Genomic DNA, 26,731 nt, shown 5'->3' on the forward strand with positions numbered 1-26,731 from the left:
AAATATTCTGTAATAACTTGAGGAAAAATTCTACAAGAATAGTGTTAAAAAAATTTTAAAAATAAAAAAGATTAAAAACCTTCAATGTCGTAATAAAGAAAAATAAAAAAAGTAGGTACATAAATAGTTATTTATATTCATTTTCATTTATTACAATTATCTGGTTCTCTTTCTTTTCAAATTATCTCTTTTTTTCGCTCGTTATTATCTAATGAAAATTGGTATTTCACATATTATTTTTTCCAATTACTTTTTTTTAAAATTTCTTTTGCAAAATATTCTCTCTGCTACAAATTTACATGCGTTTCAACTGTTTTTATCATTCATTATCATTTTGAGCAAAAGAAAAAAAACCGTAAAATGTCATACATATAATATTTAAACAGAAAAAAAACTTTTGCATTTAATATGGATAAAAAGAGAATAATTACAAAATAAGCACACATTAAACGGGAAAATAAATCTTTCCTTGCAAATGCGGATATTTTTGCTAAATTTCTTCGTTCTATCATTCAAATTTTTCCGATAACAGATTTCTTTTGTTTTTTCTTCTTCTTTAATTTGGAAAAATACAAGCCTTTTCCATATTACGCTTAAAATAAAAAGAATTAATAAATGTAAGATAGATTTGTTGATTCCTAAAAAAAATTCTTTCTTCTCCTAATAATTGTGTTTGAAATTTTTTCTTGTGTTTTCTTCTTTTTTTTTCCTCGTTAAAAAAAGCAAATATTTATAACAATTAAGCTATCCTATCCTCTTCATTTTCTTTTCTCTTATTTTCACATTTCTATCTCATCCACAAATGTATCCTTAATTAAAAATAATTAATTAAAAGACAAAAGAAAAAGAGTCGTAAATTTATGATCCACTAAAGTTGAAAGACGTCGGAATAGTTTGTTGCGTGAATGCGTACCCTAAACAAGTTATCCGAGTTGGTTTGCAAAGAAAAAAAAAGGACAAAACAAAAACAAACAACAATTAGATAAATTCTCAAATATATTCCCTCTTTTCGGGAGTGTCTGAAAAAAAAGTCTCAACGAGAAATTTGAATAAATTGATGGAAGCAACAATAAAAAAAAATAATTGAAGACAAATTAAATTACCAGCAATTTGAGCCACAAAAAAAAACATTAATCACAGAGTCTTGAATCAATTAAGATAATTTCTTGTCAAGAATGACAGCAGAGTTTCAATTATTATTATCTGTTTCAATAAAAAAAATACTATCACTGTTTCATTATAAAATTTTAAAATTGATTCATTGATTTTTGTAAATAATTTACAAGTGGATAATGCTTTTTTATATTCAATATTTCAACTAATTTCAATGGTTAACTTCTTCTGAATGTAGGGGAAGTGTGCCAAATTTCGGCCAGCTTCTAATTTCGGCTACTTTTAATGTAATTTCGGCCATGGAAATAAATTAATTAAAATTATGTATGTAATCTTCGAATAGTCAATGAATTCATTTTGTTTTTAAATATTTATTCATTTTAAGACAGACCTGTGCTCGTTAAAAGTCGTGCAATATCGAAAATTTTGTGTTGATAATTTTAATGGAAATTACAGATAGCCATACTGGTAACACTAATCCCGCTCATTCACGGTGCCATGATAAATATTTTTGCGCCAAAAAGACATAACAGACATAAAAACTCATATAGAAAGAAATTGTCTTCTTGATATCTTTGTCAGAAGACGGATAGCTGTTCACTACATACCCTTTTATTTGAATCTTGAAGAAATACAAAGAAATTAAATTGAAATATTACTCCAAATGGAAAGTTCTTAAATCGCGCGCAATTCAACTGTAAGAGAGAGATAGAGGCACAAATAACTCACTTGACAAACGTCTGACGGCGCTGCGGTTGCAAAAAAACTCTGAAATGCGACAAAATATTTTCTTTTCTATTTTATCCTTATTAGCAGGTTGTGTCCCTTCTTGTAATATGTACTTTTGTATTCCTTATTAACCAAAATAGTGTTGCACAAAAGGGTTTGTCTCAAACCTATCCTGAATTTTGGGACAGCTCAAAAGAATATGAGTCTTCCAGCTCAAAATTTCATCCCAATGTTTTTGTTGTAATATCGACAATTGTTCACAATTAACCCAAATAACTATATTCAACTAAATTATTAAAAGGATTTTCTTGTGAAAATGACTTAACTCTAAGGAATTAAACAATTTTCACATTAAAAAACCTCTCATTTTCTCTACGTGAATTTTCGCGGCATTTCGAAGAATGCCAAAAGGCACCACCAAATTTACTTCGGCTTTTATTTTAGCTCAGGCCTGTTTTAGGATGTATTAACACAAAGACCGTTAAATTTTAGGTATAATTTAAATTTAAATTCCGTTGTAAAAACTGAGTGTGGAAAGTCTTACAAAAAATGTGACAGATCGATTGTGTTTCTAGCAGTCTTACGATTTGTGGTGAAGTTTAAAAGGTTTTCATGAAAATTGTTTGGTTTTCATTAAAGATTGTTTCTGTTTATGTGAATAGTGAATAAATCTTTAAATTTCGGGTGAAATTTCTCAGCTGGATCCTATATTTCGCGTAAAAAAAGTATAAACTTTGTGAGCGTCTCTTCGGTGAGGTAGTGTTGCCTATTTCGGCAACATCTTTTGCTTTCCTAAAGTTATTATTCATTTTATGTTTTTTTTTTTCAATTTCTGAGTTCTACAATGTCCAGAGAAAAAAACCATCGCTTCTATGAAAATGATGATGTGTAATAGGCCTTTAAAGAGTTCAGGAAGGGAAAATGGCTACGGGAATCTGCGCGTTAATTTGAGATGCTACTCTTCAGGTCTTCAGGACAAAATACACGGAAGATCTCAGGACATATGGGTCATATAAACGTATTAAACTAAATATTAAACTCGTTCCGTTTGACGTTTTGAAATTTTCTATCCGTTGCGTCACGAGAGCTGGTCAGAAAAAAGGTGGCCGGTATTTCACTCAAAGTGGCTTTCAAGGTTCCACACAACCCTTCCGAAAAGGAAGTAGGGTAAGTTGCATAAATTGGAACAATTTCCAGAGGCTCGAACTTTGATACAAGATTAAAGACATTATAAATACATTTTTCCCTGATGACATACATAAATTTGTTCCTTGATTCTTCTAGAATATTACCGTTTCATAGAAACTCTTGAAAAACAGTTTGAAAAGTTCTTAAATACAAGAAAAATACGTGAGTGCAAAACAATATAATTTGGACAGGGTGGGACAAGTTGGACGTGGGAATTTGGACAATGCGTAGGGGAAGGTTGTGCAAGTTTCAAGATTTTTTACTGAATGCCATACAAACTGAATCAATTATACCACTAGGGTAAAGTGTATAATTAAAAAGTAAAAAACATTAAGGCTTAGATATATATTATTTATTAAATCTTTTTCTTGGATATTTTAATTTTCTTGCTTTGCTCTTTTTCTTCTTTTATTTTGAGCCTTTCTTCCTGTTTCTGAAGTCTAATTCTTTTTTTTTCTTGCATAGCCTCTTCAAACATGAATTTAAAAACTCCATAGAATAATATTAGATACCTGTCCACCTTTGGGCGAAAGCATTACACCCGTTTCGTCAAGATTAAAGACGCGATCAGGAGGAAGTTCCAGAAGATCTTTGGATTTTAAATATTCATGAGTTTTCTCAAACCACTCAGTGATGTCCTCAGTGGTAATACCAGCTCTTTGGGTTGTGTATGCTTCTGGTGTACGAAGTCTCAATTCTGGGTATCTGTTCAAAAAGCTCTTGAACCAAGAGTATCCTGGCCTTCCATCGGTGGACTCGTTGACAATCTTGAACTTCTTACAAATAATTTGCACAGTGTTGAGGACTTGATCTTTTGTTATAGGATGCCACTTGTCACTGCATCCTAAAATCCATTCAACGAGCTCATCTTCTATATCTTTTGGCAGCGTAGGAGGCCTTCCCCCAGAGCATTCTTCCGGACATTTCCCGGTCAGCTTATTAAAAAGTGTTGTTCTTGGCACCCCAAATAATACTGACACCTGACTTAGTGACTTTCCTTGACGAAAAGCTTCCAGTGCTTTGTTCACTTGGTCTTGAGTATAGGATTTGTACTTTTTCAATTTATTTGCCTTTTTACCCATCTGAAATAAAAAGAAAACCCCTGCAATACAATCGTATCTCCGGATGTCCAACTTGTCACTTTTGCTCACGCTTCAAATAAGCACTTTTTCTTCATACAGTTAGTAATTATATCAAATAAAACCATTACGTACCGTTAACTATCGAGATTAAACACTTTATTCCACTAAAATTTGCCAGAAATATTGAGAAATGTCAACAGAACCGAAAAACCAAAGTCACTCTTCTTGTGTTTTTATTAGGAAAAAATGGCCGATCGATGTATTTTTTCGACGGTGAAAAGTTACACTGTCAATTGAGGTGAGAATTTTATACGTTAAATCTTATTCATATGAATAGATTTTCACTTTATTTGCAGCACAAGGAACCAAATAATTAAACTATAACATAAAAAAATATACTAATTAAAATTTAGTACTGTATTTATCAAGAAAAAATTGCCTGTCCAACTTGTCCCAGCGAGATTTTCCAACTTTTGCCATTGTCCAACTTGTACCAATTTACCCTAACAAAAAATATCAATATGAATTAAAAATAATGCATTTCAAACTTAGGACTTCGGTGCTTATATGCAACTATGCCGAAATTTGGCACACTTACCCTATAAAATAAAAAAAATGAAATGATTTTTTTTTACCTGAGAGACCCATGTAACCCCTTAAAAAGTCCTCGAAATGATCTTGATGCTGTTAAACGGGTTGTGTACTATTTATTTCGATTAAGAAAGTTGTTAAAAAGGGGTGGCAAAGTGTTTTTTTTCGCATCATTTACCATTTATAGGTTCTCAGCCGATTTGAACCGTTTTAAAAATCACTTAAAACATTGCCCAAAATATCTTCCTAAGGTAAGGGAAGTAGGTATCGGGCAGTTAAGAAAAATGCTCCATAATTTGCTTAAAATAAAAGCTCTAAACCAATTTTTGGCACTTTTGAATATGCCAATTGGAACTCTAGCATTCCATTTATCAATATCTCTACATTTGATCTCTTAATATTTACAGAAATTAGTAAAAAAAATGGTAAAATTGCAACTATGCACTGTGAATATTGCTTCGGCCATATGAAATCAGATGTAGAAGATATCGGCCGAAAAATAAAACCCTTCAGAAATAATACAAATTTAAATATTTTTCTTATTGATTACGATGTATTCGAAGAAACACTTTCCGTCATCCATCCCTTATAAGAACCGATAATTGCCGAACTATCAGGAGCAGTTTTTATCACTTTACAGGAAGATTGTTGGTGAAGGGATGTCTGGATCTTCTAATTTTTCACCGTAATTATGATCCTATTTTGGACGACAAAGTATTAATTTAGTAGATTTAACGACAAAAAATCCAGTTTCGGTTTGTCCCATGATTCTCCACAAGACAATAATATCACTCAAAAAAAGTGAAGAAAAATTGTTAATACTTCACCACAGCTAAATAAGACTGAAGTAAACACGAAGTTCTGTCATATTTCTCGTAAGCAATTGCTCACACTGAATTTTCAACAAAGCAATTTTAACTCAAATCATTTTCAAAATTTAACGTATTAAGTGTTAAAATCTTCCAAAAAGAACAAATATTTAGATAGAATTCATTATTAATCAAATATTGGAATAAAAATCCATCATTTTAATCAATTTATTTTTAGTGTCCAATTTTATCCTCAAAGTGTCCGAATTTAGAAACTGGTCAAAATTATGAGCTCTTACCGTATATCCTGAGAAGGATAGTAAATCAGTTCTGCTATCAGAAAATATATCTCCATACTCCGACCAGGATTGCTGTGACCTCAGCCTGAAATACCGTGATATTCCGGACAAGAGGGAGCTAATTACCAGGTCAAGTACTGGACAGTGGTATCCGGCACCTGAGGATCCTTTATAATCTACGCGAGCTCAATTATCTCACCCACGCGGTCTCTCTTTAAGGTTTAATATTCTTTTAAGACAATATTTCCTCTAATTGGAAATCATTCCTTATTAGGTCAGGATGCCTGCGAACAAGTGAGTTCATGATACTCACAGACAACGCTATAATTGATATCAAAAAATGTAGGGACTTCTTACATTATCCTCTTCAAAGTAGATCAATAAAATCAATTTTAAAGTTAAGTTCTTGCCATTTCCACACTGAGAAAAAAAAGAGGGTGCGATTAACTTTTTTTCCTCATAACTTTAACACTTTTTAGATGTAAAAATATATCAACATTTTTTTATGTTAATTTTACACCTTTTTAAGGGTAAAATTAACATGAAAAAAGGGTAACTTTAACCTCTTATACACCTAAAAGCATAATATTTACACCGATTTCGGATTAATAATGTAGAGTAAAATTAACATTTCTGGAATGTTATTTTAACTTTTTCGGATTTTTCTCAGTGTACGTCACTGAGAAAAAAAAGAGGGTGCGATTAACTTTTTTTCCTCATAACTTTAACACTTTTTAGGTGTAAAAATATATCAACATTTTTTAATGTTAATTTTACACCTTTTGAGGGTAAAGTCAACATGAAAAAAGGGTAACTTTAACCCCTAATACGCCTAAAAAGCATAATATTTACACCGATTTCGGATCAATACTGCAGGGTAAAATTAACATTTCCGGAATGTTATTGTAACTTTTTCGGATTTCTCTCAGTGTAATAAAGTACACTGAGAGAAATCCGAAAAAGTTAAAATAATATTTCGGAAATGTTAATTTTATCCTGCAGTATTGATCCAAATTGGTGTAAATATTACACTTTTTAGGTGTATTAGGGGTTAAAGTTACCCTTTTTCGTGTTAATATTACCCTTAAAAAGTGTAAAATTAACATTAAAAAATCTTGATGTATTTTTACACCTAAAATGCGTTAAAGTTCTGAGGAAAAAAAGTTAATCGCACCCTCTTTTTGTTCTCAGTGTACTTTAAACCAGCTTTAGGATTCTCATGAAAAAAATATTAAAGAATTACGAATTGAATTTTCAATTACAAAAAAGCTTCCAAATATTTTTGAGTAATTTTCAGACACTCCGCAGATAATCATTTTCAACCAAGAAAAAGTACATAAAACAGAAAAAAAACTTACCTCCACTTTTCTCGATCTGTTTCGATTGTTTGAGATGTCTTTTCTGCTGTGCCAATAAGAGAATTTCACTTATTGCTTGCATCTGTTCTGGTCTCAGTGCTCGATTGAGTGCTTCGTACCATGAAGCATCAACTTTAGCTAAATCTACAAGAAAAAAGAAATTTATCGAATTTTGCCCCAAAAAACTCTCTTGTTCATTCCCTTACTTTGATAAACATCGTGAAAAGTGATGTATTCGTCTACCGTCTGAGGATCATCATCGTCATCGAGAGGAGTTGTGTAACTCTCAAGAGCAGTCTCATCAATCTCATTGCTTAACTCATCATCTGCATTCCCATCTGAATCATCATCATCGTCGTCCTTGATGATGTCCGTAAAGTCGTAATTGTGATTTGCTCCCTTCTCCTTAATCCTATTCGCCAGATTGGACAAGAAGTTGGGATTGTTTTCATCAAGATCATCTTCATCGCTTGAGAGTGCCTCTTCACAGTCATCATCATCATCTTCACTCTCTTCCTCTTCAGCTTCCTGAGCACGCACCTGATATGCACGCTTCAGGCCTTCAAAGAGCAAAATCAGAGCTGGCAAGATGCGTCCCACCAGCTCATTCAGCACCGGTGGTCTCGCCTCGCCCATTGACATGAGCGTACAAAGTCCCAGAACGCACAATTTCCTATCGTGGATCCTGCCAAAAATCCCCACGATTAACCTTTTATCCTCAAATTTCTCACAAAAATATTCCCCCTTTCTTACCCCAAAAAACAATCCGTATCGTGAAGCCATTGTTTGATAAAGTGCGAACAAATAGACTCTGATCCCGGTTGCTGAAGCTGTGACTGCATCTTGTCCAAAATCGACAGCAACAACGTTGGATTGTAGTACAACGCCGCAATGACGACCTAAGAAATCCATGAGGAAATTGCCAATGAACTTTTGCCCAATACATTATAAACATTACAATCCGAAAATATTCATTAAAACATTAAAAGCACTCGCAGATGTTAAAATTGGAAGATTAACAGATAGATTTTTCACATGACGGTGCTGAAAGATATTTGTGCTATTCTGAATTTCATTTGCGTCATGATTCTTGTGCAAGAGTTCATTAAATTTAGCAAAATTTTACATGAGGATATTTCTGATTGTTTTCCATCTAAATTGCAAGTAAAATCATACGGCATCACGTAAATTTGAGATTCCTTCATAAAAGCGTTAACTAGTCTTTTAACAAATTCTCAGGAGACGTCATGGAAATATGACCTTTCAATTTTTAATACCTTTCTTATAAAGTGATGCAAAATTGCCCAGTTAATCCTTTAAGGACGATTGGGTCACCCGTGACCCAAAGAGATAATAATTTTTCCTGACTACCTGAAATTATTTCTTTCTAATGTTTGTACCTAATCACGAAGTAGAAAGATGTAGGAATCTAGGATATTTTTTGCAAATCTCCAGCTATTTGCTATATAAAAAATATTTGAGCTCAAAAATAACGAATTTTCAAATTTTCACGTTGCTACTTGAATTTTAATGTTTATAATATTTCTATTTTTTTTTTAAGCAAAAACCTTTTATGACTAGAAACTATAATAACTATACATAATATTTCTTAACAAAGTAAAAATTATAGTTTATTGGTATTTTCAGGAAAGCTTCATATTTTCATGGGTCATATATGACCCAATCGTCCTTAAAGGTAAAAAACACCGAATTTGTCTCTAGTGAATTTCCGAAGATTTGAGGTTAGACTGTTTCTTGTTTTAGTTTATGTGTGCGCAAAATAGTTAATTATTCGTGTAATATTGTGTGATATATCAATTAGCTGAGATTTCCCAGTGCAATACTGACTGAAGAAGGTAATATTTTGATAATTTATGAGATACTTTTGCGTATATTTTGTAAATTCATAACTTTTTACTCTTGCACATGACTTCAAAAATGGGAAAAAAAATTTCATGATCAATGGACCCGAAATCATCCACATATTATGCCCTGAACGAAAGCAACATAATATATTTGGAACAAGACGTAACAGAGCAAACGAGTAAACTAGTCGTCTGGAAAATTTTGTGCTTTTTTACCTTTAAGGACGATTGGATCATATATGACCCATAGTTTTCCAGGACTCCTAGGGATGGAAAAATTTCTTTTTAACCGTAAATCTCTTATTTAGGCTAAAATATCGAGGAAAACTTGATTTCGTTGAATTTCGCTCAGCGGAAAGCTTCTCGTCCTTAAAGGGTTAAGGACGATTGGCTCACCCGTGACCCATAGAGAAAATGATATTTCCTAACTTACCTAAAATTATTTTTCCCTAACTGTGTAATCACACTTGCACATTAAAATTTTAATATAATTCACATTAATTTTCGCTGGTGAGAGTCCAAATGTGTAATTTCTGTGTTTGAATCATTTTATATTCAAAATTTGATCTATTTGTTGATAAAAAGGTAGACTTGGCCCGCAAAATTTGATATAAATTGATTTATAGCATTAATGAGAAAAATTAATGCGATTTTTTATTTAATTTTTTAATGTGAAAAATATTTATATATTTATATTTATTTTTTTTTACTGTGTATATTATCTCTGAAATCGAGACCTTTCCAATGATATTTCGTACCCCTCCTCACTCCGCTTCTATCTCTATCTCTAATGTTTAACAACCGATTTCAATGAACCTTTTTCTTTAAGCTGTCTACACATTAGACAAATTATTGAAATAATAGCTTTTCGAAGTGACATTGAAAAGAAACTTCAATATTGAAGCGAATATTGAAACCAATATTTCAATAATTGCCTACACACTGAACAAATTGACTTCAATATTAAAACTTCAATATTAAAAACACCAGTCTAGTCAGGGATTCATAGATCTTCTGGGATTTTCTTCCATATTTTGTCAAGAACACCCAAAAATACCCAAGTTGATCAATGATTTCTCCAGCTTCCTCCAGAAATCCAAGATCTTCTGGGATTTTTTGGTTCATTATACCCAAAGCACTTCAGATACATTCTGTGGTCAGAGGCTTCCTGGAGCTTCCTCCAGGAAATCCCATGTCTTCTGGGATTTTGTTGTTCATTATGCCCAAAGCACTTCAGATACTTTCTGTATTCAGAGGATTCCTGGAGATTCCTCGAGGAAACTCCAGATCTTCTGGGATTTTCTTGTATATTATGTCAAAAACACTTCAGATTGGAAACAAAAGCCAAATAGACTTAATAACTTGATTTCTCACAGACTTTCAGGATCATGCTTCGTATCATAGCGTAGGAGAGTTTACCATCGCGAGCAAAAGGACTTGATGGCCACAACCACAAGCCTTCGTTCCCTCTATAGGATTCCAAATCGTATCATAAAATTATACTTATATGAAGTGCTTTGGGCATAATGAACAAGAAAATCCCAGAAGATCTGGGATTTCTGGAGGAAGCTCCAGGAATCCTCTAACCACAGAAAGTATCTCACTGGTTTTGGGCATAATATTCAAGAAAATCCCAGAAGTTCTAAGATTTTCTGGAGGAAGCAGGTGATTAGTTCTGACCAAGTAGGGCTCTTGAGGAGATTGAACAAAATATATAACCAAATTCTAAGAATCTGGGTTTTTCTGGAGGAAGCAGAAGAGATGTGTCTTGACTTGAATTTTGATCTTGGATGTGTTTTCATTCATAAACAAGGAAAATCCGGCAGTTCTGTGATGTTCTGAAGGAAGAAGATTCCTGACCATTAAAAAATATTGAAGGAAATATCAAATCAACTTGATATTTAGAACTTCTTTGAAATTTTATTTCAATGTGACTTTGAAATTTTTTATTGACATAATTTGGCCTAATTTGTAGCCATTCAAAATAATGAAATAAAATGTTCCATATTGAAACAAATATTTCAATATTTGCCTACACACTGGACAATTTTCTTCAATAGTGAAACATTTATGTCAATAAATCTTTGCAATGTGGAGGCAATCTTTGTCAATATTTGATATTGATAAGAAATATTTCAATAAATTGTGTCTAATGTATAGCCAGCTTTAGATGACTTTCTGCACCCTGAGATTTTTTACAAGGGACCTCGAAATGCCTGCAGTCACATTGTGAATTTGAATGGTGATAAAACATTTTTTTTTTCTTCACTTGTGCAAATCTGATGGATAATTCCTGGAAATTACTAATTTTACATAGCACACCCAAAATAACATTAATACATTTTTGTTATCACTTTCCATGTGATTATTTGCTGAATTTATAAGCATCTTATCTAACAGCACCACACGACGTGTTTTTTCTTTCTTCAACTGTTGTTATTTTAGTTTTTCTTTTTTTTTGGTATTGAAAGCAGGACAATGTGGTAACTTACCTGAAGACACATTGTGCGCAATTCTGATGATTTAACCTCCCTGGTGAGACGTGTAAGGACAAGATCGACAAAAATTGGGATACATTCGTCAATGCGTCCCTTACACTGCAAAATGATGACTTCGAGTAATTTGGCGGCATGACATTCAGGATCCTCACCAGGATCACCCGTCAAGATGGACTTGCACATATTGAACATGGCAATAAGGTGATTTTGATTCGATAGAAAGGCCTCCGTGTCGACTGTGACATAATTATGAAGTGCTGGCATCATATCCACAAAATAGTCATAACCATCCTTTTGGAATACTTGATAGATCAATTCTAGCATTTGCCACATATCTGGCGTGATGACTTTTGCCGTTAGATCATATACGAGGGAACAGGCTTCCTCATAGAACTCAATGACATTCTGCTGAAAAATATGTCCAACGACACGAATAACAATTGGATGGAGATTTGACATGATCTGCGGATGATCTTCCATCACAGACAACAGTGTCTCAATGGTATTGAGCAATCCCATGGCTGTTATGGCACGACTATCGCTACTATCATCCGATTCCAGGACTTGACTGAATGTCGTGGCGAGATGTTGACAAATTTCCACAGCAATGGGTAGCAATTGATCTGAATAAGTACAAACAATTTTCTGCATGACATTTGTCAAATCTTCATTTTGTGTCTCCCTTATTATCGCCAGTATCTCCATGGTAATGGGCTTTATCTGTGCCTCAATGTATTGATGGGAGTGATCTTGAGTGGTGAGATACATTTGAAGTGCAACAGCTGCCTCCACTTTTACCGGCAACTCCTTATCCGTCAGCAATGCCTGAGATGTCAATCGCATAATTTCAGCCAAAACCTGAGGATTCTTCAGTTTAATCTCATGAAAATGATGTGTCACCCAACATGCCCGGGCCCTCAGTAACCCATGTGGACTACCAAATTCCGGAAAGACATAATTTGTCAGTAGAGTCTCCATTTGTTCCCGGAACATCTTCTTCTTCAGCAAAACCTCAGCTAATGTCCCCACAATGTGCAGAGCGCCATCTTTCTGTTTTGAATCTGAATTTGGATGTGTCAAAACTTCCATAACAATCTGCATAGTCTTCTGCAAGATACCCTTGCGCTTCTTGCAACTGGTTAGGAGAAAAGCCTGAGCAGCTGGTACAGGAAAGCCAAAATCTTCAAAAACATCAAATTTCACCCGAATATACTCATACGGATCCGTCTCCCAAAGCTCCTGATCGGCATCCGTGTAGGACATTATTGGAAATATTACATCCTGTATCAATACCACCATATGAGGCTTAATCAACTTCCACGAATACACCTGTTCACTGGCTTGTTTGAGATAATTCAAAATATCCGTCAGTACACGTGGAGACACATAAATCTTATTCCGATACTGATCCAGAACCTTCAGTAACACCTCCAAAATTCCCGTGGTGAATGTTGGCAGAAACCATGCAGCAAACTTCTGATAATCCTTAATAACTTCATGCCCAGGACATCCATAGCGTTCAAACATTCTCACCATTATGTGCATAGCCCATTTTTTCACTTTCCACCACACCATCTCTGGTCTCTCATCCTCGTCAATATGACTGGAATCTGGTGCTGGACGATCAACAATCTGCCGACAAACTTCCATCCATTGGGAAAAAGTCTCTCTCGAAATCAAATCCAATGGCAATGAATATTGTGTTAGAGCATGATAAATTTTCAGTATTTGCTTCTGCAGCAATACACTCTGTTCCGATGGATCCTGCATTAGATTCACCATCAAATGATACATCATGGGCAATAGCAAATTCATAGCTTCAGTCAATGGTGTACGATCTTTAGCTGTTTTATATTCATAATTCTTTGTCAATTGATACAGACAAATCAATGCACCTGTCCATCCATTGACATCGGGATTTTGCAGATAAATACTTATCTTATCCACAATTTGTGTCCATCTACCCGGGAAATCCGACACAATTATATGATAGACACAAATTGCTAACTGCACACGTATAATATCTGGCGAATGGACAACTGCCTCAACAATACTATCCCTAATCATAGCACGATCTTGCTCATGAATTGAATAAACCATTGGAGCTCCCGGTTCTGCTTCCCTATCCTGCCAATTCTGCGTTATCAGATTCTTCAAATAGATCACTCCAGCCTGCCTCACCGGCAAATCCACATCATTCTGCATGACAATTCTCAGCAATGTGGGCACAAATCCAATTATCTTGTGGATCTAAACAAAACAACAAATTCATTACAATTTTCCTCAAAAAGACATATCAAAAAAAAAAACTTCGTGGCGTGCTTATTTCGTTGGTCCTGGAAGTTGGAATCAACGCTGAGACGGCGGTGGACGCATGGTGAGTGGGAAAGATCAAGAAAAAGATGAAATAAATTCAATTCAATTTCGAGAAATTAATGTAATATAGGGGAAGTGTTCCAAATTTCAACCAGCTTCTAACTTCAGCCACTTTGAGTGTAATTTCGGTCATGCAAATAAATTACAGTAGACTCTCTCAAATTCGGGCATATGGGACCGAAATGTCAGCCGAATTAGACAGAAATTCGGGCGACAAACTTTTTGAAATGCAACGTTTTTTATTCATGTGCATATAGATATTGAGTTTACACACTCATATATAACGTAAATTGCATGAAAATCCCTCAATAATGCAAAATCACATCAAAACTAAGACAAACCATTCCAAATTTGATTCATTTGATAATCATAATCAAACTTGAAAAATGACAACAAACTTTTTTCAAATGTAACCGCTGCCCAAATTAAAAAGTAGCCCGATCTTAAAAGAGACGAATTTGCGAGAGTCTACTGTAATTAAAATTATGTAGGGTAAGTGTGCCAAATTCCGGCCGGCTTGCAATTCCGGCCACTTTTTTTGTTCCTCGAATTTCGATGAATTTTTAGTTTTTGCATACTCTAGAGATCATACAGTGCAAAAAAATAACAAAAATGTCGCTTCGACAAATGAGGTAATGTGAAAGAGACACTGGAAAAATTCTGGGAAGGCAAAAAAACTATAAGAATGAAGGTGGCCGAAATAGGCCACCAATGCTATGTCTACATTTTTATTCATTTTAAAAATGTATTAAGAATGATTTTAGAGAAAATAAAAATGATAAACTGTCTGCAAGGTTCCAAGCACTCCTTATAAAAGAGTAACAAAAATATTCAATTTATATTAAAAATTGTACATTTCAAACTTGAGACTTTGTCGCTTGCATGCAACTATGCCGAAATTTAGCACACTTACCCCATGTAATCTTCGAATAGGCAATGAATTCATTTTACTTTTAAATATTTATTCATTTTAGGATGTATTAAGACAAAGACCGTTAAATTTTAAAATTGTTAAAATGTTAAAATTGTTTATAATTAATTTGCCAATTCTCTCAATTTCTTGTAGTGTATCAGATCGCTCACCCCCTATTCATTTTTGGTGTTCTTTTTCCATCTTTAACGTAATTCAGAGATCTAAATTGTATTCAGCGAGTAAGTGTCGTAAGACAAAGATGATTCCCTTGCTTGTGAGCTCTTTATGTATGTTCAATGTAAACTTATGCCAATAAATTTTCCTCTCTAGCCACTGAGGAAGGCGTGCAGTACGCCAAAAGCTATGGGAAACTGAGAAGATTTTTTCTCTGAGTTGAAAATCATTTTTCCACTGAGGCTTCCGGAAGGGACATTCGTGTCCTGCCTTCATGTTAAATTTTAGGTATAATTTGAATTTAAATTGCGTTGTAAAAACTCCAGTGTGGAAAGAATCTTACAAAAAATGTGACAGATCGATTGTGTTTCTAGCAGTCTTGTGATTTGTAGTGAAGTGCAGAAGGTTTTCCTTCGGTGTTTTTTCATGAAAATTGATTAGTTTTCATTAAAGATTGTTTCTGTTTATGTTAATAGTGAATAAATCTTTAAATTTCGGGTAAAATTTCGCAGCTGGATCCTGTATTTCGCGTAAAAAAAGTATAAACTTTGTGAGCGTCTCTCCGGTGAGGTAGTGTTGCCTATTCCGGCAACATCTTTTGCTTTCCTAAATTTCTTATTCATTTTATGTTTTTTTCAATTTCTGAGCTCTACAATGTCCAGAGAAAAAAACCATCGCTTCTATGAAAAAGATCATGTGGAATAGGCCTTGAAAGAGTTCAGGAAGGGCAAATTTCTATGGGAATCTGCGCGTAAATTTGAGATGCTACTCTTCAGGTCTTCAGGACAAAATACACGGAAGATCTCAGGGCTTGTGGGTCATATAAAAACGTATTAAACTAAATATTAAACTCGTTCTGTATGACGTTTTGAAATTTTCAATCCGTTGCTTCACAAACAAGGTGGCCGGAATTTCACTTAAAGTGGCCGGAATACTACCCAAAGCAATGTCCATATTTTTATTAATTTTTTAATATTCTAGGAAGTGATTTAAAGAAAACAAAGATGATAAACTAGTTTTCAAGGTTCCACACAATCTTCCCGAAAAGGAAGAAACAAAAAATATCAATACAAATTAAAAATATTGCATTTCAAACTTAGGACTTCGTTGCTTATATGCAATTATGCCGAAATTTGGCACACTTACCCTAGACTGTTAAGATGTTGGACAATAATACTTCGATCGTATTTCGCTCTTTCGAAAAGCTTTTTGATACGTTTAAAAGCTCAATAGATGAGTGTCACAATTTTTGACTGAAAGGCATAAGGGGAACCGTATGATTGTACGGAATGTAGCCATTTCTCTCCTGATATGTTGCGATGAAGAAACCTTTCTGGATCGATTGTTAATAGGCGATGAGACATGGATCTAATACAACAGCATAGAGTGGAAAAGATCTTTTTGTAATTATTATAAGAGTTGCTGTAAATTTGATAGGATTTCAGGGAATTTAATCACTTTGAGCTACTTCAACGCGATCAAACAATCATAATACATAAGCACCGTGACAATTTCATTAGATTCAATTCGCCTTTTTAATATAAACTTCCGATTTCGACCAAAAGAAAGGCCATAATTTTCCAAAATGACAACACTAAATCATGCATCGAATAGCAGACGCTGCCAAAATTACAGAAGTTCCAATAGGAAATTCTCGGGAGCCAAGAATATTCTTTAGAAGATATTGACCCTTCAGATTATCATTTGTTTCAATCTCTACAGAATAGTTTGATGCCCAAAAATATGGATTGCTTGGAAGACGTCTAAAACGACCTTGCGAACTTTCTTCAAGAAAAAAACAGGTTCTTTCTTAAAGAATGGGATTGATGAGGTTATATATCTTTTGAGGACAAGTGTTAAGATCAATGGAGACTATATCCTTGATTTTACAAATTATATTTCTAAAATATTAGTTGAAATTTATCTTAGGCAGTCCTACGAACTTATGCAATCATCCAATATTACTTCGCTTTAATCAGTTTGGTTAATTAGTAATAAAGCGTGTCCACGATAAAATTGTTCCAAATGATTTGATACTTTTATGACAGATGTCACTAGCTCCGCATTTTCGTTTTATGTAAACAACCTTGTAGCACGTGTTTTTACCTTTCTTTTGGTAAAACTCTCATTAAATTCTGTTAATTTTTCACTAAGATACGAAATAATAATGGAAAAGAGAAGGGAACTGATCATGTACACGTATCTAAAAAAAATCCTGGAATTAATTACGCGGACCTTTTAAAACTCACAAATACCTCACTCCAGACCGTCCGGAGGGTGATTCTTCGATTCCTCGATAGTGAAAAACCACTGCCCAGAAACCTCGATGTAGAAAAAAATCGGGATATTGGAGATCGAGATTTGGAGAAAAAGGTGATCATGCGCTACACAAGAACAATACTTCGACATCTGTGAGGGATATGGCTAAAAAACTTAAATGTTCTCCCAGTCTTGTGCACAAAAGCAAACATAGGAATGGACTGAAGACTTTTAATGCCCTCATCGGACGGTTGCACAAAGTCAGTCAGCTAAAACACGAGCTCGAAGGCTGCACGATAAGATGATGTCTGGCTTTATTGGGTGAATTTTAATGGATGATGAAACATACGTAAAAGGAGACGTCAATTACCAAGACAGCAATATTACACCGCAAAGTCTTGCGCAGGATGTAAGAATAAGGACAGGTACAAAAATTATGAAGTTTCCAAAAAAATATATGGTTTGGATGGCGATCTGGTCATGTGGATGACAGAGTAAGGTCTTCTTCGTACAGGGCAACATGAACTCGTCAGTTTACATCAAGGAGTGCCTCCAAAAACGCCTGGATTGGCTAGATTTGGCGTCGTGCCATTACTCAAAAGCAACCAAAGAATGGTGCGAAGAGAACGACGTTCGTTATGTACCCAAGGAGATGCATCCGCCAAACACTCCAAATCTCCGTCCAGACAAAACATATTGGGCTATTATCAAATACGATCTGAAGAAGAAGGCTAAACGCGTCGAGAACATCGAGGACTTCAAGAAAAAAATAGAATGAAACAACCAAGAACCGCGGTGATGATCTTGTACAGAACTTTATGGGAGGACTCAAGAAGAAGATTCGAGATTTCGCCAATGAAACACTTGAATAAAAAAAACTAATATTTCTAATAAATCTACAATGAATTAAAGATTCAAAATTTTTTTTTTTTAATATTATATAGACTTCATTTTTAAAGCATTATTTTTGGGTGCAATCTTAACGTGCACAGTGCACACGCTTTAGTTATTATTCTTTAGAAGAATAATTGATTTACTATCGAGTGGTCAGACTCTTTGCATAAAAAATAATTTAAGATAAGATGAAAAAAAAAGTTTTGCTATTAAAAAAGAATTTTCATGAAGTTTGATAATAGACAGACAAATACCATAGCTTCTTGCAAGCTCATTTGAAGGTCCGCAAAAAATTTCAAAAGCTCTATCTTTCACCCTTTAGCCTTCATTTCTATCCATAGAGAGTTCGAGCGAAAAAAATACTCCACCTCACCACAAAAATTGTTGCTGTTTATCTTATTAAATCAATACAATTTCAATAAACCGTGGCTGTTTTTTATTTCTTTCCCGCAAAATTTACTCATCTAATTATAGAAGTAGTACAAAATGGCACAAGAAAAAGAAACAGAGAATCCCTGCCCTCGAAAGATCATCATATTGATCCATTTTTTTCAACATTTGTATGTCTAGCAAATAGGAATACCAATATATAGAGTGCATTGGTGCACAGACAATTGCATGGTAATTTATGCACGAAAAGTCAGTGGAAAAATATGAATTTCCGATTTGTGCAACGATTTACACATGAGACAGAAGGTGAAGCACAAAATCAATTGCAATTTGTAGCGATAGCAATCGCACGGATATTTTACTATCATTCTCACTTTCTGCTGAAGAGAATAAAATTTTATATAAAATTCTAAACAATCTTCTTCAAAATTGCATTTGGGAAGCATTAAAATAGTCTGAAGAATTTCTATATGTAAATAAACAAAGTACTGACTTTGTGATATTCATGTCCTGAGGTAAATTCTCACACTAAGTCGCATAAAAATTTAAAGCTTCGCTCATCTGTGATCAGTATCTATTAATATATCATTATTTACTGTACATAAAATTACATTAACTAGCTTAAAGTAAGCCGATACTATGGCAATGTTATAATTAAATACATTGTCCCTACTCTTAAAATCGAGCTTTATTAAGGGCATAAAACAAAGTCCTTAAAAAGTACTTATTACGTCCTTACTCAAGGATTTTTTGGCGAAAGTAGCGACATCTGGTGGCAAATGTTGAAACTGGGTTAGAAAATGCGATGCACACATGTTTTTAGTTTTTCCTCCAGAAAAAAAATATGAGGAATTAATAATATATGTTTTATAGACAATATTATAACCACTTAAGAAGTGCTTAGTCGAAAGTACTTAATAAGGTACTTAGTGAAAATACTGTTCATGTCTTTGATACAAACAGCTTGATCAAGTATCGCATTTTTTAACGTCACGCTAGTTGTCCGTCTGTCGAATCATTACAAGATCTTGAGTTCAAACGATTAGAGATAGACATTTGTGACCTTCGGAGGGCCCCCATAAGTCGACACTGAGACCATTAACACGCCTCAGATTTTCCCCGCATCCCTCCCATTACCCACCAAAAACCATGTGTTGTGGGATTGCTTTCCTTTTTGAACATGTTTTAGAATTCATCCAGGCGAACATTTCGTCCTTTTACGAAAATACCCTTGAATCATTCCTAATAAAGCTTTAGAGAGCCTATTTTCCAACTGAATGGTGTCATGTTTGGACTGATTGAAAAACTCGTGGAATTTCTGAGAAATTTGAACCGGTTCCAATGGTTTTTTACCCAAAAAAAATCTATTACTCTTAAGTTACATATTTTGGAGTATCCTTTGAGTGATTTATGAATCTATTGGGCCTATTTTTCAACCGATTTGATCAAATTTGGAGTCAATTGAATGGTCTTGAAATACCAAACCTGAATGTACTAGGGCAAGATGGGGTAATATGGAATCATGTCTATATTGGAATTTTGAGATTTTCTCAAAGTTTCAGATGGTCAAAGAGAAAAAGTAAACCACAAAGAAGTACAAGACTTTACATTCGAGAGTGCTTCTTCGTTGATTTTTACTTTTGCCATCTAAAACTGTTAGAAAATTTCAAAATTTCGTATTAGACAGGATTCCAAATTACCCCATCTTGCCCTATCTGTCACAATCGGTAATGAATCAGTTAAATATTGCTCATTTTCTAGAATTAAATTATAGATAATTATTGAAAACACCTTCTACTTGATCAATTTTCAACTACACAATAGCTTTGTGATGATTTAATAGACAACTTTAAATCGATATTAAATTACTTATGTACCCAAAAAATTTCCGAAGAATATTTACGCCGACCTCGTTCTGAAATCATCGGGTGAATTCTGAAATTTATGAGATTTTCACGTGATAAATTCACAGATTTTAGATCACCTTTTTTGAGTATTTCATGAGCTTTCCATATAAAATATCATGAGAAACAGTCACAGTATCCGAGAATTTATATGATAATTTTTGTTGAAGTCTTTTGAAATATTTAGATAAGACAATCTCAGATTAGTGAATTTATCACATGATAAACTCACAATCTCAGAATTCATACTCTCGAAATGCATATTTTATAAGATGATTTTTTATGTAAAAAATATATTTTTTGAATGTCGTTTTATTACTTATTGGAATTTCTGAGAAATTCAAGGCCTTTCAAGTGAATAAGAAATTTTTCAAAACTAAATTGGAATCAAGTATGAACAGGATGCTTATCCGAAATAACTACGAATCTTATCCGAAATTAATGGATTTTTTTTTAGAAAGAGGTAGAAAAAACAAGGACCACCCTGACTCTAAGCAGCTCTCTCTAGTTTTTTACTCTAAGCAACGAACAATAACAGGAACGTCAATTTTTTTAAAACCGTGGCTCAATAGTAGGACGGTCAAGGTAGCTAAATGAGAAAAGTGTTAGCTTTGTGACGCAGATGCTCTTGGTTTGATCCTTTATTGAAGCGTTTTCAGCAAATAAGTGTAAAACAGGGGTCAAGTAATAACTTTTCGATACTATTTAATGGATATCATCGACAAATCTGTATCTGCTAGATTAAGCGAATGTCAACTTTTACGCATTGCTGGGTCATTTATTGTGATACTCTTAAAAGAATGCGACTGCTAATAAATATCTAAATTATCTACAAAAAGTGCAAGTGTTATTTAAATTTTTCACAATCGACAGTCGATACTATCGAAAAGAAGTAATCATGTCACCCTAGATTTTCACCGGTTCATTAAGTTATCAATGATCAAGTATAAATAATAGGGATAGAAAGAGGATTTTTGTGATGAAGCAAAATTAAATTATTACAAATAGAGATGAGAGCAAACTTAGTATAATAGGGAAAAGTAGAGATTGAGCTCGCAGGCGAAATTTGAGTCCGACAGCCAAAACGCATAAAGGAAAAAAATGGTAGGCCCTACAAGTCCCAGTCAAAATCTCAAAAGGTCTAAATCCCGAAAGCCACAATCCCAGGCGCCGGAATCCTGAAAGGGCCAAAAATCCGATAGTCAAGGTTCGAATGAGCTAAAATCCCAAAAACCGAAATCCCGAAAGCCAAAAATTCGAATGAGCCAAAATCCCGAAAGCCAAATACTGAATGAGCAAAAATTTCAAATAGCTCAAATTCCGAATGAGCAAAAATCCCGAAAGAAAAAAAAACCCAGACGCCGAAATCCTAAAAGGGCCAAAATCCCGAAAGTCAAAGTTCGAATGAGCTAAAATCCCGAAAGTCAAAAATTCGAATGAGCCAAAATCCCGAAACCCAAATATTGAATGAACTAAAATTTCAAGTAGCTCAAATTCCGAATGAGTAAAAATCCCGAAAGCCAAAATGGCTCAGTTCAGTAATGACCTTTCGAAGAGACAAAGGCACTCCAAAGCAACGCCAAAGTTGTTTGAAAATCTACTGGAAGTCTAAAGTACAAATTCATATACCCGCCGCTTTAGCACTGATTGTTCTGCCATTTCGAATTTTTGACACTTCAATCGTCAACAATGTCAAAAACAGTTTGCAAAGTTTGCTGCAAAAGACAATTTTTGCGTAGTTTTGTAGAATTTCAGGATGGCAGAACGTTTGAATTGCAATGTTATTGAGATAAATGTCCTTTTCATGAACTTGCTCACTTTTGTGTAACTCGTCGGTTTAAACATTCGAACTTCCAACGGGTTTTTAGGTAAGTTCTCTTTGATATACTTTCAAATCGGTAAAGGAAAAACCTTTCCGGAGAGAGCTCTCAAATCAGGGAGGTTATTACTGAACGAGAGGAATCCGGAACGTTAAAATCCTGAAAAGGCTAAAATCCCGAAAGTCAAAGTTCGAATGAGCTAAAATCCCGAAAACCGCAATCTCGAAAGTTAAAAATTCGAATGAGCCAAAATCCCGAAAGCCAAATATTGAATGAGCTAAAATTTCAAGTATCTCAAATTCCGAATGAGTAAAAATCCCGAAAGCCAAAAACCGTAAAGTCGAATTCCGAATGATTTAAAATTTCAAAATCCTCAAATTCTGAAAGAAGAGAATCTCGAAAGCCAAAATACCAGACGCCGAAATCCTAAAAGGGCCAAAATACCGAAAGTCAAAGTTAGAATGAGCTAAAATCCCCAAAAACCGAAATCCCGAAAGCCAAAAATTCGAATGAGCCAAAATCCCGAAAGCCAAATATTGAATGAGCTAAAATTTGAAGTAGCTCAAATCCCGAATGAGTAAAAATCCCGAAAGCCAAAATCCGGAACTTTAAAATCCTGAAAAGGCTCAATTCCTAAATAACCAAGAACCGGAAAGCCAAATTCCGAATGAGTTAAAATTTCAAAAAGCTCATATTCTGAAAAAACTGAAGTCCCGAAAGCCAAAATCCAAGACGCCGAAATCCTGAAAGGGCCAAAATACCGAAAGTCAAAGTTAGAATGAGCTAAAATCCCAAAAAACCGAAATCCCAAAAGCCAAAAATCCGAATGAGCCAAAATCCCGAAAGCAAATATTGAATGAGCTAAAATTTCAAGTAGCTCAAATTCCCATATGAGTAAAAATCCCGAAAGCCAAAATTCGGAACGTTAAAATCCTGAAAAGGCCAAAATCCTGAATAACTAATAACCAGAAAGCCAAATTTCGAATGTGTTAAAATTTCAAAAACCTCAAATTCTGAAAAAAACTGAAATCCCGAAAGCCAAAATCCAACACGCCGAAATCCTGAAAAGGCCAAAATACCGAAAGTCAAAGTTAGAATGGGCTAAAATCCCGAAAACCGAAATCCCGAAAGCCAAAATCCGGAACTTTAAATCCTGAAAAGGGGAAAATTCTGAATGGCCAAAAACCGGAAAACCAATATTTCGAATGAGCCAAAATCCCGAACGTCAAAATCCTGAAGAAGCCAAAATTCCGAATGAGCTAAAATTTCGTAAGTGTCGTAAGTCTCAAAATTTTCTGTCTTGGGGAATTATTCCAGTCATTATCCATCGTATAATTTGGTCCCTTTCAGAATTCTGGTCCATTTGGAATGTTGGCTTTCGGTACTTTGGTAATTCGAGATTTGAAATTTCGTCATTTTTGGCTTTTTCGGGATTTTGGCTGCCACTAGATCATGCATCTAAACTAAATAGTGCAAACTTATTTCAGACATTTCTCTTTCCAAAAAATATAATAATTGATAATAGCTAATATCTCGTACAACACACCAATTACCATTTACCCGAGACACTTTTACTTCACCTGAGCAAAAGGGTTTAATTTTACACAGAATATGAAAAAAAACAAAAATAGTTTGTTTACCTTCTTGAATATGACCTCAAGATTTGCAAAATGATTAGAAAATAGTAATTCTTCAGAGAAATGCCCAACGCACAATAACTTTTCTTTTGTAAATATGTTTTCAAAATTTCCTATGAGAGAAAACGAGATAACTAGATTTCTGTTTCATTCACTCTCATTGAAATGTCAGAAACATGTTTACAAAACAAAAGTTATTGTGCGTTGGACAAAAGAGGGAATGAGATAGGAAAACAACTTGAAATGGATAGGATTATTGACATTTCTTCGAGTTGGAGCAATAAAGAAATGTTTGTTGCTCTAATTTGTTTAGCATAGAGTCCTTAATATTGGACAAATACATTGCAAACCTTCCCATACTACTTCTAATTCCCATTCTTGTAATTGGAAGGTTATTGTTTGGTAATCTCTAACAAAGCCAAAAGTTGCAGATAGAATTTCCAACATGAAATTCTTTGCATGAAATGCGCCAATTTTCTTTATTTTTAGAACTTTTTCACTGAAAGAAAATTGCTTTGATAGGAAAAGCCATTCTTCAATAGAAAGATCCAGAATAGAAGCCCCACCAATTGAGCAAAAACCCTTTTGAGGTGACGCGTGAAAAACCTTGGGGGCAATCTCCCCACGAAATCATTCGCAAATGTCCAAATGGGGACTAGACAGAAATGTGGAGGGATGAATATTGGTGAGAAATGTGAGTAGAATATTGGGAATAAATTAAAATTCCAATCACGATCGATGCGATTCGTCATCGCGACAGATTCTTTCCGCATGGCATTCCACATTGATTTTTGTTTTTGGGGTGAATCTCTCATGGCTGGTGACACTTTTCCACCGGGGGTGCCTTCAAGGACTCTCGAAGGGTGTTATCCGCCCACAAGCAAGTGCCCCCGACGGCTGGGAAAGTGGGGAAATTCATGAGAAAATCGTCTCCGGCCGAATGACAAGCCAATTGTGACGCGCCACACTCACACATTCACACGCCAAGTCATCAACTTTTCTGCCATTTTTCCTCACAAAATCCACCTCCTGCCGTCTCATTTTTACACCCAACCACTTCCTGGACTACCAAGGTATCCCCCTGCACGCCACAAGTTGTCTCCAGTGGCCACATTTGGTGCCCCTGAGGTTTCTTTTGGACAAAAATGCGAGCACATGGTTCGCGCAAAAGTCAGGGAGTCCAAGAAATGTGGCCACCGCATTCCACAACCTTAAAAAAAACTCACTTGATTGAGCTGCTCCTCGGCCTGCTGCTGTTGCCCCGGGTCCATGGTGGCCCGGAGGAGTTCTGTAAGCTTTCGGGTATCCATTTTATCTCACTTTCTATCAACTTTTTACCCGAATAATAATCATAAAAACCGCATTTCACTCCAATATCACTCCGCGGAACTAAAAATTTATTTCGCAATTTTTCTACTATCCGGCTGTGGCGCTGCAAATGCATCATTTCGATGAAAATATCCATCGATTTTTCTAGCAGTACTGCAGCGAATTGCTAGAAAAAAACATTCACGTCAGCTGTTTTTGTTTTTCTTATCATTTCATTCCGCTTTTCTCTGTTTTTACACCTTTTAAAAGTTAATTACCAATTGGAATCCAATCATCCTTCATCAAAAGCTACGAAATTTTGCAGAAATCTCAAATATTCCCTCATATTGCTGGCTGTTTTCATGTATTTTTCAAGTTAACCTCACTTTTTCTATTGTTTACAATCGAGGATTTAAATTTTCTTGTAATGCTAAACCAAATTTTGACAGAAAAATCCCCGGAATTTCCATTAAACCCATTTTTGAAGTAAATATTTAAATCTCTAAGCAAATAGAAAAATCCCCTTATTAAAAATCATCTATCTTCCAGTCAACAAGCATGACGAAGATTCTCTGGAGCATATTCTTCATCCATTGCTGCCTAATAACTTTTTGGATTGTTTACTTTTACAATGCGGCAGGGTTTAATTTATTAAATGCCTCGCCACCAAGCACTGACAACACCCAGTATTGGCTGTCTGTGTTCAAAACCGTAGGGGGAGGTGCTGGAGTCAGTTCCAGTGTCGTTCTCTCCCTCGACACTCTCACCAGAGTCACTGTCTCTTCAGAAGGATGCTGCAGTAAATTCCTCTACGCAATCGGAAACCTCCTGTCGTTCTTCAGTCACTTTCTGGGCGTCATAACATGGATCATCTCCTTCATCATTGACAACTGTTCCGTGATCCCACCGAAGCACTATGTTCCTTCCATTCTCTGCAGCACCCAACATACCTACCTAAATATTATGATTTTCTTCGGAGTATTTGCAGAGATCCTCCTAGGCATTTGCCTCCTGAGGCTCTTTCGTCTTTTACCAAACCACCGATACCAGTCTCTCTAATAAAGAGTTCCACAAACTGAATTAGAAAGTATTGTAACATTTACGAATTTATACAAATAAAGAATTATTTACAAATTTTATTTAAAAATAGTTTATCTTCTGATCGAAATCAACCAATAAAAAATCAAAAGAATTAAAAGACCTTCACCTCAGTATTAATTGCCTCTTGGTAATTTTCTCTTTATTTCTGTGACTGCAAATTATGCATAATCACAGAATCAAATCTCAGCGCGTGGAAAGTACCAATCGTGCATAATTAATTAAAATTCAATAATATTTTGCCGAAGAAGTTGATTACATTTTTTTTCAGATTTGTCCATGACGTTTTTTTTTTCTTTTCAAGATATACTTCAATCTTTCCCTGGATTGATCAGTATTTTGCTTCATTTCTGGAGTACAAATCTTTGTTTTGCGTTTTTGTGATAAGATTTCCCCGTTGAACCCAGTGGAATATTTCAACAGGGT

At 34.6% G+C, this 26,731-nt stretch overlaps 1 protein-coding gene and 1 long non-coding RNA gene across 7 annotated transcripts in view; one reads left to right on the top strand and one right to left on the bottom strand.

Moving 5' to 3' along the window:
* The window catches only part of LOC129804023 (importin-7), a 33,813-nt gene extending 8,472 nt beyond the window's left edge, over positions 1–25,341 (bottom strand). For 3 of the 6 annotated variants that reach the window (XM_055850982.1, XM_055850984.1, XM_055850983.1), the window contains exons 1-5: positions 25,126–25,323; positions 11,527–13,782; positions 7,923–8,068; positions 7,376–7,854; positions 7,170–7,313 (exon numbers count right to left, since the gene is read on the bottom strand). In XM_055850982.1, coding sequence (XP_055706957.1) covers positions 7,170–7,313; positions 7,376–7,854; positions 7,923–8,068; positions 11,527–13,782; positions 25,126–25,209 — 3,109 coding nt within the window. In that variant the 5' untranslated portion in view covers positions 25,210–25,323. Of the gene's footprint in view, positions 1–116; positions 915–7,169; positions 7,314–7,375; positions 7,855–7,922; positions 8,069–11,526; positions 13,783–25,125 lie in introns of those variants that run through there. The other 3 variants (XM_055850986.1, XM_055850981.1, XM_055850985.1) reach the window with 3 other exon arrangements.
* Positions 25,342–25,344: 3 nt separating this feature from the next.
* Positions 25,345–26,346, top strand: LOC129804034 (uncharacterized). The gene is made up of 2 exons (XR_008751933.1): positions 25,345–25,693; positions 25,757–26,346. It is a non-coding gene; the product is annotated as an uncharacterized LOC129804034 (long non-coding RNA).
* Positions 26,347–26,731: the final 385 nt, after the last annotated feature.

Source organism: Phlebotomus papatasi, chromosome 2 (assembly GCF_024763615.1).
Source record: "Phlebotomus papatasi isolate M1 chromosome 2, Ppap_2.1, whole genome shotgun sequence".
NCBI classification, from domain to species: Eukaryota; Metazoa; Arthropoda; class Insecta; order Diptera; family Psychodidae; genus Phlebotomus; species Phlebotomus papatasi.